General features: G+C 40.2%; 2 protein-coding genes across 20 annotated transcripts in view; both read right to left on the bottom strand.

Moving 5' to 3' along the window:
- Nucleotides 1–3,896, bottom strand: part of Vps33a (VPS33A core subunit of CORVET and HOPS complexes) — a 28,720-nt gene extending 24,824 nt beyond the window's left edge. For both annotated transcript variants that reach the window (XM_058579838.1, XM_046446107.2), the window contains exons 1-3: nt 3,759–3,896; nt 1,897–1,962; nt 701–828 (exon numbers count right to left, since the gene is read on the bottom strand). In XM_058579838.1, coding sequence (XP_058435821.1) covers nt 701–828; nt 1,897–1,962; nt 3,759–3,860 — 296 coding nt within the window. In that variant the 5' untranslated portion in view covers nt 3,861–3,896. The remainder of the gene's footprint in view (nt 1–700; nt 829–1,896; nt 1,963–3,758) is intronic.
- A 2,371-nt stretch (nt 3,897–6,267) lies between these two features.
- The window catches only part of Clip1 (CAP-Gly domain containing linker protein 1), a 128,389-nt gene continuing 121,266 nt past the window's right edge, over nt 6,268–13,390 (bottom strand). For all 18 annotated transcript variants that reach the window (XM_058579829.1, XM_058579828.1, XM_046446101.2 and 15 more), the window contains 5 exons: nt 11,457–11,574; nt 11,228–11,378; nt 10,689–10,738; nt 8,294–8,418; nt 6,268–7,962 (listed from right to left, as the gene is read on the bottom strand). In XM_058579829.1, coding sequence (XP_058435812.1) covers nt 7,737–7,962; nt 8,294–8,418; nt 10,689–10,738; nt 11,228–11,378; nt 11,457–11,574 — 670 coding nt within the window. In that variant the 3' untranslated portion in view covers nt 6,268–7,736. The remainder of the gene's footprint in view (nt 7,963–8,293; nt 8,419–10,688; nt 10,739–11,227; nt 11,379–11,456; nt 11,575–13,390) is intronic.

The following is a 13,390-nucleotide window of genomic DNA, read 5'->3' as shown; positions in this document are numbered from 1 at the left end:
GAGTGCAGACTATGCAAGATGACTTCCTCTATAGATTGGATCCATGTTAAATTTTAATCAGCTCTTATTTTGCTTATGAAATTCAACCACATTACATTCAGTATATTGGAAAATTTTAACCATTAGACTTCCTTGCCTGTTCTAGTTTTCCAAAAGACCACCTTCTAGTGCACTGGCAAGGGTGGGGGTTTGTAATGACAAGGAGCTCAGTACATTAAAACCATTGTAAAGGGCTAGGGTTGTGGCTTAGTGGCAGAGTGCTTGCCTTGCACATGTGAGGCACTGGGTTCAACCCTCAGTACCACATAAAAATAAACAAAATAAAGATACTGTGTCCATGTATAACTAACTAAAAAATATTAAAACAAACAAGGGCTGGGGATGTGGCTCAAGCAGTAGCGTGCTCGCCTGGCATGCGTGTGGCCCGGGTTCGATCCTCAGCACCACATACAAACAAAGATGTTGTGTCTGCCAAAAACTAAAAAATAAATATTAAAAAAAAAATATTAAAACAAACAAACAATCAAAAACATTGTAAAGGGCTGGGGTTGTGGTTCAGTGGTAGAGAGCTCACTGAGCATGTGAAGCATTGGATTTGATCCTCAGCACCACATTAAAAAAATAAATAAAGCTATTTTTTAAAAAAGAAAAGTATTTTAAGGACCAAACCTCTTTTGACCAAACAAAAGCTCTGAGATACCTGAGCACATTTTCAGCGATTATATCCATCAATTCTAGCCTGGGTCTGACAAAAAATATAATATTCTTGACATCTGCTGCTGGCAAACGACTTCCTTTAAGTGTAAACATTTTTTCCACTTCATGTTCCTAGGAAAACACATACACAAAAGGTTAACACAATCCCTGAAATTTATCTATCATTTCCAGACTCAGAAATCATATATACTCCTAATATAATGCATGGTAATGATTTACTATCAAAATTTAGGTCCCCCACAGCCAAATACATAAAGGACGAAGTTTCAGTATGAAGCCACACTCTATTTTTTTTTTTAATTTATTTTTTTTATTGGTTGTTCAAAACATTATAAAGCTCTTGACATATCATATTTCATACATTAGATTCAAGTTGGTTATGAACTCCCAATTTTACCCCAAATACAGATTGCAGAATCACATCGGTTACACATCCACATTTTTACATAATGCCCTATTAGTAACTGTTGTATTCTGCTACCTTTCCTATCCTCTACTATCCCCCCTCCTTCCCCTCCCATCTTCTCTCTCTACCCCATCCACTGTAATTCATTTCTCTCCTTGTTTATTTTCCCATTCCCCTCACAACCTCTTATATGTAATTTTGTATAACAATGAGGGTCTACCTCCATTACCATGCAATTTCCCTTTTCTCTCTCTTTCCCTCCCACCTCATGTATCTGTTTAATGTTAATCTTTTCTTCCTACTCTTCCTCCCTGCTCTGTTCTTAGTTGCTCTCATTATATCAAAGAAGACATTTGGTATTTGTTTTTTAGGGATTGGCTAGCTTCACTAAGCATAATCTGCTCTAGTGCCATCCATTCCCCTGCAAATTCTATGATTTTGTCATTTTTTAGTGCTGCGTAATACTCCATGGTGTATAAATGCCACATTTTTTTATCCATTCATCTATTGAAGGGCTGAAGCCACTCTCTATATCAGCATTTAAATGACTAACACAACAAACTATTGAAAACACCAAGTAATGATTACCTTATATCATGCACAGAGCATTGCACACAAAATGTTAACCATACTAACCAAAATGTTAGTATTTGTGTTTATAGATCCAATTGTTTGCAAGCCAGTCACTCATGAGGAAATATAAAATCATATGTGTTATTATTGCTAAAATTCAGAATTATTAATCCAATAACAAAACCCATTAGCTCATTTACCTTCAGTAGTGAATACTGTGCAATCAGGCCAAAGGGTCCTGTTAGGTACTCATCCCAAACTATTGCCTGAAACAGAGAGAAATTGTCTCTTATTACAGATAATCTCAATTTCAACAATATCAACAGAAAATAGCAGTCATATATAGTAGGAATATTTCTTCAAACTTGGGAGTTAAAATTTTTAATTGGATCACCAAATATGGTAGCACATGCCTGTAATCCCATCTACTCTGGAGGCTAAAGCAGGAGGATTGCAAGTTCAAAGCTAGCCTGGGCTACTTTGTGAGAAATTTTCTAAAAATTATTATTATTTTTCTGGTACCGATGAGTGAACCCAGGAATGCTTAACCACTGAACCCTTTTTAAATTTTGAGATAGGGTCTCACTAAGTTGCTTAATTTTTGAGACTGGTTTTGAACTTGTGATCCTCCTGCCTCAGCCTCCCAAGTTGCTAGGATTACAGGCGTGTGCCACTACACCCAGCTAAAAAATTAAAAATTTAAAAAAGGCCAAGAACACAGCTCAATGGTAGAGCACTTGCACAGAATATGGGAGGCCCTGGGTTCAACCCCCAGTACATAAAATTAAAAATGTAATTGGCTCTGATCACATTCATAGCCTAACAATCTAAATGAAAATGGCATATGATGCTAGTGTGGGTCACAGAGAAATTAAAGAGCTAATTACTGTCCTCAACAGAAAGAAGGAGCTATAGAACCTTTATATCTAAATTGTGGTTTTATTAAATTGAACTATACAGAAATTCCAATTATACAGACCTAAAACCTATGATATAAGCATTACAAATCTTATTTGGGCAGAAGAGGAAAATTTTAAAAGTTTAGGAGTTTAAGTAAGTATCCAAGGCCATATAAGCAACTTGGACTTTACCTATAGCACAAAGAAGTCAAGACTGCAACCTAGGACTTTTTGACACCATAAGTCATTGTTCTGGGACCCATGTGAGTATATCTACCACTAAACTCCAGCTTCATTTCTTTCTTTTTAAATTTGTTATTTACATAATTGTACATTGTCTACTTGTAAAAAATATGACAATCACTGTGCACTTTGCCTGTTTTCCTCTGGTAGTAACAAGTAACTTTATGCAAAACTATAGTATAATATTACATTTCAGTATACTGTCATTGACACAATCTACGATCAGATTCAGATTCCAGCATCATCTGCTGAATTTAAACAAGGGCCCTGTGATTCAGCCCGCTTTCTTCTCTCAAGGGCTGCCAGCCAGCACTCTACCTCTTGGAGTTCTATTCTCTCCAACACTGGTTTCTGAGCTTCCTCAGTTCTAAGGAAAGAGTGGTTACTCAAGGAAACGGACAAATGCTAAGGGGAGAACAGGGCGGATCAGGACAATGTTTCTGGTCTACAGTGTCTGACTCCCTTCTGAGGTGAGTGCTCAGAAGGAGAGAGAACCCTATTTTAAGAAAGCAAAGTTAAAATGACATCATCTCTCATGATGGGTGCGAGCAGGTTACAAGGCGTCGGTGCTTCAGAGACTTGCGAAGGTACTATCTGAACTGACACTTGCGGTCGCTGAAACGAGTGGACACTGAGCCATTGCACCCCCGCGCCCAACTTCAAGCTCTCTCCAGGCGCTGGGCTGCCTATCACGGTGGCTTATCCTGCCGTCACGGGACCACGGCATCTCCGGGTTGGGTGCCCAGGCCCTCCCTGCCTCGTCGTTGCCGCCTGCACCTGGACGCAAGGACAGGGCCCAAAGTTCGCCCCCTTGGAAGACGCAGGGGACCTCCTACACTCGAGCTTAAAAGGTCGGGGACCGGACAAAGCCGGGCCGGCCACGGGAGGAGATGGAGGTGTCGCAGGCTCCGGCTCCTCACCTTGCTTCCCGCGCACTTGTCCAGGAACTCGCGCAGCTCGCGACGCACCGCCTCGCGCAGCACGTTCAGGTTCACTCGTCCGTAGGACAGGTGCGCCGCCATCTTGCCCCCTCCCCTTTCCCTCAGCCCCACCGCGTCCACAGTTCTCCACCCCCGGCCCGCGGTCACGTGGCTGTACATGCACGTGATCAGAGCTGCTGACGCAGGCCAAACCCGGAAGCCGGAGTCGGCCGGATGCGCTTCTCTCCAGTCGGGTCCTAGAGTCCAACTCTTTCCTTTACCTCTTCGCTTCTTCGGACCCTACCTCGGTCCTGGAGTCGTCTGGCCTTGAAAAGGGACATTGGAATTTTGGAAATTGATCTCATTTGACTCTTTTAAAAATCGCCACCAAGAATACTTGCTGTGTAATGGTAATTTGAAGCTAAATTTGTATGCAAATCTTTTTAAATTATAAAAATCCGAAGGTCTGCAGGGCAAAGTGGACCACGGTTATAATCCCAGCTTGGTCTCACTGGTAGACTAATAAGGCAACATGGTATTTCACAGGAATACTGTCAAAACCCGGCTGGCTTAACAGCAAAATCCCTGAGTTGTGAAGACGAAAGAGGATGTAAATTACATCTTGTAACCTGCGTAAAAGGATGAGCTCGGTGCCTGAAACTTAACTGCTCAATAAATTATTAGGATATGATCGTTTCCATACTTTGGGGCAGATACGGGTCATTTTGAGGTAGGATGGAAAATAAAAGGTAGTGAGCTGGGGACTTAGCTCAGTGGTAGAGTACTTGCCTAGCATGCATGAAGCCCTAGGTTCAATCCTCAGTACCACACACACACACAAATAAAAATTTAAAAAGTAGAAAGGAAACAAAGAGAAACAACTAAGGTCCTAAAGTTCCTCATAAGTTCCTCATGCCATTTCTCCCCAGGCCAGTTTTCTCCTTAACTGAGAATGTCTTATCTTAACGCCTATGATAATGTTGAGCTCAGCAGGCCATGTCATGAGCTATTTAAAGATGAGGGTACAGTTTAAGCAGTAAAATGCCCAGGCATTCATGAGTGTAACTAACTGAGGAGAAGCAGTATGGTAAACTGTCCCTAAGCAGGATCAGGATGCCAGAAGATTAATAATGGGTACTTTATTTCCCCGTACATACTACTTATTGTGTGTTAAAAGACTGTGTGTGTGTTTATAAATATATACATATATGAGAGTGAGAAGCACAGGGAGAGTGCGCCTTTTAATCACCTCAGGTCAATACCGAAGTTGAGAACTATTATTGTGGATTATTTAGGTAAGAGTAATGCTTTTCCTCAAGTAGTGTTTTGGAAATAGCTATTTGTTGATAACTGTTCATAAACTGGATGTTCAAAAAACTAGCAGTTGGTTCAGTAATCAGTTTTGTAAATACCCAAGCAACGTTTGAGTTTCTTTCTAAAACCCATCATGGATTAATAAAAATGGTACTATATGGTGCTAATGATGCCACTTAAATTTTTGGCAGATGATACAATGTGATACAGCAGTGGGTAAAACCACAGATAATTACTTTTTGCCAAGTGAGTCACAAAACACTTGAAGAAAGGCATACCAGTTTATTATTTTTTTCTTTTTTGGTACTGAGGATTAAACTCAGGGGTGCTGTACCAAGGAGTTACATCCCCAGCTCTTTTTTGTATTTTTTGATAGTCTTTGAGTTGAGGAGGCTGGCCTTGAACTTTCAATCCTCCTACCTCAGTCCCCCTAGTAGATGGAATTATAGGCGCCAGCCACTGTGCCTGGCCCAATTTATTTTTTTAAGGAAAAAAAAAAAAAAGTTTGTTTCTCATGTTGTGAGATGAACAGCCTCAATTGGTGGAGTAGCCATTTCGTGAATTCACTCAAGGGTCCAGGATTCCGGCACGTGATTCCACAATCCTTTAGGACATTATCCTTGGTAGAATTGGAGAGAAGTCATTTCAGTTTCCAATCTTTGTACTCTCTCAATTCTTGGAATCCACAATGTAATCTGAAGGCAAAACAATTTTCTGAGCAACACTGGAGAACAGCATTTTATAGATCAAGGCCTACAAATGCCTCATATCTTTCCACTTTTAAAAATCCTCAGATTCAGTTAACATTCACAAGCACTCAGGACTCAAGTCTCCAGATACAGTCAACCTCAGAAAGCTGCAGCTGGTATTTTCTTAGCAGCAGCCAATACTGCCCTTGTTGCTTCCAGGGCCACCTGTTCAGGACATACCAATTTCTTAACTGGTGTTTAGCAACAAGACTGTAGTAGAAATTGCTGTTTGGGGTGGACGTGTAGGCTGGTGGTAGAGTGCATGTGAAACATGCAATAAGGCCCTGGGTTCCATCCCCAGGACAGAGAGGATGGAAGGAAGGAAATTGCTATTAGGATCTATAGGGCTTTTTCATTTGAAGAAAAACCATATGACAAATGTGAGAATAATGTGAAATTACTAACACTGGCAAAAAAAAAAAATTATTAAAGAAGATACAGAACACTTGTATGCTCAAATTTTAATACTGCTTTACATGTTTTCTTTTTGTGAAACAATTCCTATTATATTAACCAAAAATTTCTACTGGTAACATTTAATATTCACTTGTCAAACACAACTGATAATCTTAGGGTAAAATACATCAAAGGCATATATACAATTATAGAATTTCTTATTATACATGTAGCATGGAAGATACATTTTATTACATTTTACATATTCTAGAAGACATTCAAATGAAGATAAATAGATTCAGACTGGTTGATAAACTATTCTGGAGGTTGAGGTCCTTCACTTTATTATTTTGTGATAAGAAAATTCAAAATTATTAATGTTGAATTTCTCATCGTACATTCATCTAAGAATAGTTAAAAATCTTGTAAAGGAAGACTGTAGATTGGTTAATTTAGGCATTTTACAGTGGCTTGATAATTCAATGCTGGGGATGTTTGCTAGAGAAGAAAAAATAATTACAGGAAATTCTTTCATCTATTTAGATCTGGTAAAGAACCAAAATGGAAACAGAAGATAAAATAACTGTGAAGCTGCAAGATGCTATTTTTGGCCTAGTCTGTTACATCCTGATGATTTTACAAGTGTTTTATTTTTCATAAAGGTAAAAATCTGAACAGAAAAACATTTTGTTTTTCCCCAAAATATAGATTTTTTTGAAAAATATATACATATGATATATATATATATATATTTGCAAATATATATATATATATTTGCAAATATATATATATATATATTTGCATATATATATATATATATATATATATGCAAAAAATTATGTAAAACCAAGAAAGAAAACACCACAGTTGAGTAAGTGGATGCAGCATATAGATTATAAAATGTCCCCACAGCAGTTTGGGGGCTTTCCCCTCCCTTCTACCTGTTTCATGATTTATAATCACACCCAGTATTGTCCAGCCTACAAAAAAAGGCACTACTGACAACAGGTAGTGCAAAGAGCTCAGATATTATAAAATACTTTTAAATTTAGAGTAAATGAAAATGCAAAATGGTATCTTTTGCAACTCATTCCAGTGTCAATGCTTAACCAAAAAAACCCCCCCAAAAACCAAAAACCTAAATATACAAATGCAGCCCAGAAATATTTAGTGCAAATATGAAGAGTAACAGCATAATTTAAAGTTTCTTAAATAAGGTAAGGGAAGGGCTTGTTCTAGAGGTCTCTGTAGAACAATAAATGTAATGGCATCTGGTGCAGTCTTAAAACTGAAAAATCAGGAAAACAAAATTAGAGGTGAACTCTCACCTACTAATATTTATTATTCTAACTTATAAGGGGAGACTAAAAGATGATTTGTTGAAGACCAAAATATTTTCTTAGATTTCTTGACAGGGGTCAAAAATAACATGAGTTCTCCTGAAGTCTGCGCACGCAGTGCTGGTGTTCAGTTGCTGAGATGCGAGTGCCTCTGAGGGCCCGTGCTGCACGCCACCACATCAGAAGGTCTCGTCATCATTGCAGTTGGTTGCCCAGTGCCCAAACATCTCACAGATCTCACAGTAAGGCCGCTCCTCACTCCGACTACCATGATGTGTGGAATGGGGTGGGTCCTCGGACATCTGTGCCTGGGTGGGACAGTCCTCTGTGTCATGGAGATCGAAGCAGTCACAGATATCACAGAAGAGGCGGGGCTTTTTCTTGGTCTGTTTCTCCTGGTCATCGCTACAAATATCAACATATAAAATCAGAGATTTTATCATAAGAAATTCAAGAGAAAACATCTCATGTAAAGAATTTTAAAAATAAGTAAGAACTAATTATGGCCAACTCTGAGCCTTCAGGGAAAGTAATACATTCCATATTTTAAAAATGCCAGATCAGACCATTTGTAACCTCTCTCTTTGCCGGATTTATGGCAACCATTTATGGCAAAGTAACTGCAGAGCAACTGTACCTTTCTGGTTGTTTGACAACCCCCTGAAGAGCTGAACTTTAAAAACACATTTATCCTGATGCCCTGAGGTTCTAGTCAGTATGGCTCACTACGAAATACCTGTCATAGGTGTTCAGGTCATCCCCATTGCCATTAAGAGCTGCTTCTGACATCATCTCCACCTTCATTTTGAGGTCTTGATTCTTTCTTTGAAGGTCCACTATTACTGAATTTAGGAAGTCAATCTGATTTGTCAAAAAAGAAAAGAAACAGTGAGGTGGGTAACATGTCTAACGTGCACAAGCTGCAGTACCAAGAAGTATGCAGATGTCACATAAGGGGCCACAGTGCCTGTCACTGGACCCATGTTGTTCAAGCCCCCCAGGAACAGAAGTAATGAGATTCTTTGACAAATAGCTGAATTTAAATGAGGCCATATGGCTAGGTGGTAGGGCTAAGGAGGTTTCCCTTTTCCCCTTTCTATCTCTCAACACTCTTCAAATGTTACTGAGTATTTTATATATACTTTAAATCAAGTCTCATTGAATATTTCCCACTGTGAATGCATAAGCTTCACTTGTCATTGAGGCAAATAAAATTATACTTAAATAGCTAAATCTGAGGGTTGTGGAATGCTACTGATTGATGGAAAGTTATTTCTTTCCATAGGGGAAAAAATACAAACTTTCCATCATTCAAAAGCATAATTTTAGATTTGTAGATACATGGGCATGAGTTTTAATTTTTCCTTCTACTACACAAATATATATATACAGATTTTACAAAACACATAAAGTTCTTTCATTAAATTCTAGAACCCATTTGGGATTGTTCTGGAAGACTTATATGGATTTTCTCTTAAGACAGCCATTAACCATTGATAATGACGGTAGGGAACATGGAGGGCTGTGAAGGGGACAGCAAGGCTCCCTTCCTACTGAGGAGAGATAGGCACATGCTAACACAGCAATGTTTGGGAACCACATACTAGAAGGGGACCTATGCTGAGGGTCCCTGAGCGGCAAAGACAAGATGACCACCAGAAGGAAACTATCATCCTAACTCTTCCGTTCAAGCCAAGAGCAATTTAAAACCCAAAGGGTTCTTCAAATAGTGAAAGGTATCCTTTCTCTAAATTGAAAAGATCCCAGTTTATAATATTAAAAATATGTACACACACATACACACATGCACACATTTTGTGGGTTTTTTTTTTTGTTGTTGTTGTTGTTTTGTATCAGGGATGGGATCCAGGGACACTTAACCAATGAGCCACATCCCCAGCCCTTTTTATTTTTTGAGACAGAGCCTTGCTAAGTTGCTGAGGCTGACTTTGAATTTGCAATCCTCCTCCTCAGCCTCTGGATTACAGGTTTGTGACACTGCACCCAGCTACTTTGAAGAAATATTTGGTCTTATTCTCCTGCTGGGAGGGTTATGAGCAATCAGCCCGGTCTTTCCCAGCATTTTATTCCAGCTTCAGCAAGGCCACCTTAGAAAGTGGATGTGCTGAGTCTATTTTTCATTTCTCAAAGTGCATTTTCTAAGTCATTTCCATTAGGACCTCCATGTCAGGAAGAAGAAAAAGCCACAGACTGGACGTAAGTATAGTGGGAAACCACACACGCACAGGCACACACAAATTAGGAAACAGAAAACAAACCATTTGCTGATGGGAAGAAAAGTGTTGTCAGCAGCAGCAGAAACGAATGGAAGCAGAAAGAAAAGAGGGGGGAGAAAACAGTGTTAATTATGTGCCACTCCTATGACACACACTAAGCAGACAGTGCTAACCCAGGGTGAATTAGTCTAAGTCTGATAGCTGTCCAAGATAATTCCTTATAGCATCATTTATGATAACGGACCTAAAGGGTCAGAGACATCCAAAATGTCATGTCAACCAAAGGGAACCGACTTAATTATGGCACATCATATAGCGAGATACTACATAGCTACATAAAAGACAACTACAGAAGGGTTTATGTTGTATGCACTACTCTTATTTTTAAATTTTTAGTTGTTGGACCTTTATTTTATTTGTTTATATGTGGTGCTGAAAGTTGAACCCAGTGCCCTCAAACGTGCTAGGCAAGCGCTCTACCACTGAGCCACAACCCTAATCCTCATTTTTAAATACAAATTGGGGGTTTTGTTTTAGTATTCACTTGAATATGCATTTTGTTGTTGTTGGAGATGGAGTCCTGCTACTTTTCTCAAACTCCTGAGCTTATGCAGTCTCCCACATCAGCCTCTGATTAATTGGGACTACAAGTGCTTGACACTGTGTCCAGCTATACATTTTTATAAAGCTCTGCAAAGGTGAGATACTAGGAATAGTAATCACCTGTTTAGGGATTTGGGAATTGGAACAGAAGAGAGGGTTTGGAGGAAGACTTTTTACTATGCACATTTTAGAACTGCTTACTGTTTGGAACACAGGAACACAATACCTATTCAAAAGATTAAATGATTCTGAAAAGGACGAAGACGACAGAGCAGTGAGGAAGAATGTTACCTGACTCTCCTGGGCTCTCTCATCCTCTTCTGCCTGAGTATCAGTATTACCTTGTATTGTGAAAAACAAAAAACAAGCAGAGGCTGGTTAAGAAAAACCATTACAATCTTTTTCCTTGTTACTTATGTAGTGAAGAGCCAGGGTAGGAAACTCATTTCCACGTGGACTTCCCCATGCACCTCAGAGAACACAGAGCAAGTTCCCAGTCCCTCAGCACTGACTGGCCCTCCCTCCCACTTCCAGGGTTCTCTCCCAGACTGGCCACTACTGGGTGGGAATGTATGTCACCTCCACTGTCCATCGTCCTCCAAAGGGACCAGCCCTGCCCTTTACTGCCATGTACTTTCAGACCCCGCGGTTGCCCTGTCTTAAGTGTGTGACAGCACTCACAGATTACAGGAAGGCCCAGGAGCAGCAATGCCAGGCATCCTGGTGTGGGGGGGCCAGGTGTGACTGGCTTCCTTCCATTAGAGAAGGAGACTAGGGACAGGCAGCGGGGGCAGCAGGGGAGGAGGAGCACCAGGAAGGTGGTGTGTTACCTGAGGAGCTGCCGAGCTGCCTCTTGTTTTCTTTGAGTTGAAGCTCCAAGTTCTTTACCTTGAGCTCGAGCTTCACCTTATCAGACTCTAGAGTCTGAACAACCGAATGCAGAGACTTGGCAGAAGCGTTTTCTCCCCTGAGCACTGTGACCTGCAACACAGTGATTGAGCTGAGGCTGGGAGGTGGACAGGCGGTGGCAGATGTAGGAGGACCCCCGGGGTGCCCTACCTCATTCCTCAGCTTTTCCAGTTCTGCATCCTTCTCTGTGAGTAAAGCACTAGTAATACTGATGGATTTCTGTAAGGAAGCTTTCTCTTCATCTGTCTCTTTTATGTACTTGGATTCTCTAAAAGACCAAAGGGTTAAAGAAGTTCCAGAAATCAACCGAGAGTCATCAGCATACAGTTTTAGAGCAAGCACGCAAATAACTTTAGTTGATGCAAAAAAAAAAAAATATATATATATATATATATAAGGCTATTTATGCTTGCAAAATTTGAAATTTTACTTACTGTGAGGGGAGAAAAAGTTTACCTATGTATAGACATGCCAGAATCTGCATATCATTGTATCCATTTGAACTTAAAAAGACAAATTAATAAATTTGGAAGATGTAGAATTTTTTAAAAAATTGTCGCACTCCCCCACCCCCCAAAATTATACCAAAATAGAACCCCCAAGTTGATTTTTGTTACTTCTGGAATCAATTATTACCAAGCAATGACAATTAAAATACATACATGCAAAGCAGTTATACAGATGTCATGCAGAGCAGTTTTATGCTGGAAGTATCAGTTGGTTCTCACTAATTTCAGTAACTTATTAGCAAGTTCCAAGAGTGTATTTTTAAGGTCATGTGGGCCAAAACAGCAGTAAGATTATCACTATTCAAACTGAAAGATCATGACTTTTCAACCACAGAATCTGAAGAGAACACTGAGTTGCTCATAGAAATTAAATTGCACTTAAAGGCTAGAGCAGAAAACACCAGGAGAGTTCTCCAGGGACAGAATGGAGGCGTGGGGATTCTGAAGGGGAGAGTCAGAGCAAGGCAGAGGGCAGGGCAGGCCTTAGTGAGAGGGAAGCATCTACCTGAGGATCCAGGCAGTGGGCAGAGAAGGAGGAAGGGGAAGGTGAGGGCAAGACACAGAGTTGTGCTGAGGGGCCGGTGTGTGAGTGAATCTTTGTTGTAAAAATTGCATGTGTGCAAAAGTGCTGAGGTCGTGAAAGACAGAAAGAGACTCAGTGAGGGACCATCACTGGATTGGAGAAGCCTGAGGAGACAGGACACCTAAATGCAGTGGGGTTTCCTAGCCTGGAGCCTGAAAAAAAGACAGACAGCCTGGGAGGGCGGGGACTTGGCTCAGTGGAAGTGCACTTGCCTAGCAAGGCCAGACCCTGGCTTCAACCCCCAGCGGTGCAGAGGAAAAAAAAAAAAAAGAAAAGCTGAATGAAGTGGAGAGGCTGGCTAACAGTCCTATATCTTGTTAATTTCTTGGTTTTGATACATGTGTCACAGCTATGTAAAATGTTCACATGTGGCATCTGGGAGAGGGCATGGGGAATTGGCTACACTACCTTTTTGTAGCTCTTCCATAAACCTAAAATTAGTTTAAAATGAAAAGTTCTAAAAAAAAAAAAATCACATGCAATGTGAAACCTGAGAGAAAGACCTCGTTTTACAAAAGTATTTTAGGGAAAACAAAACTGAGAGATGTCCCAGGCAAGCCCTAGGGCTACAAAGCCTATCATCTGAGAGAGAAAACTTAACTTTCACAACAAGACCACAGCTCCCCTCTGTCAGAAGCAGCTGGGTGAGTGCAGAGTATGTGATGGTTCAGTCTGATTCTGAACCAGCTGGAGGAGCAGGGAATAGAGGCCCAGGTTAGAAATGGCAGAATGTATGTCTGGTTAGTGAGACCCAAGATATCCGGCACACGAATCACAGAATTCTCATGGTTTATGTCAAATTGAATTCTACGTAACAATGAAAATATAAGTGTTTTATTTATCTTCTTGTGTGGCTTACACTTACACTTCAGAATGATAAGTAGTAAGAAAAGAATCTGAGACTTACGGAAGTTTCTTGAATTAAAAACAATGGAAAGAGGTCAGTATTGACATATTGTTATGTTACTGAGTAATAACTTGCTAGCAAATGG

Source organism: Marmota monax, unplaced genomic scaffold, assembly GCF_021218885.2.
Source record: "Marmota monax isolate L192 unplaced genomic scaffold, Marmota_monax_Labrador192_F-V1.1 WCK01_AAM20220418_F8-fsc00092, whole genome shotgun sequence".
Lineage (NCBI taxonomy): Eukaryota > Metazoa > Chordata > Mammalia > Rodentia > Sciuridae > Marmota > Marmota monax.
Note: the sequence above shows the minus strand (reverse complement) of the source record. Positions and strands in the feature narration are given on the sequence as shown.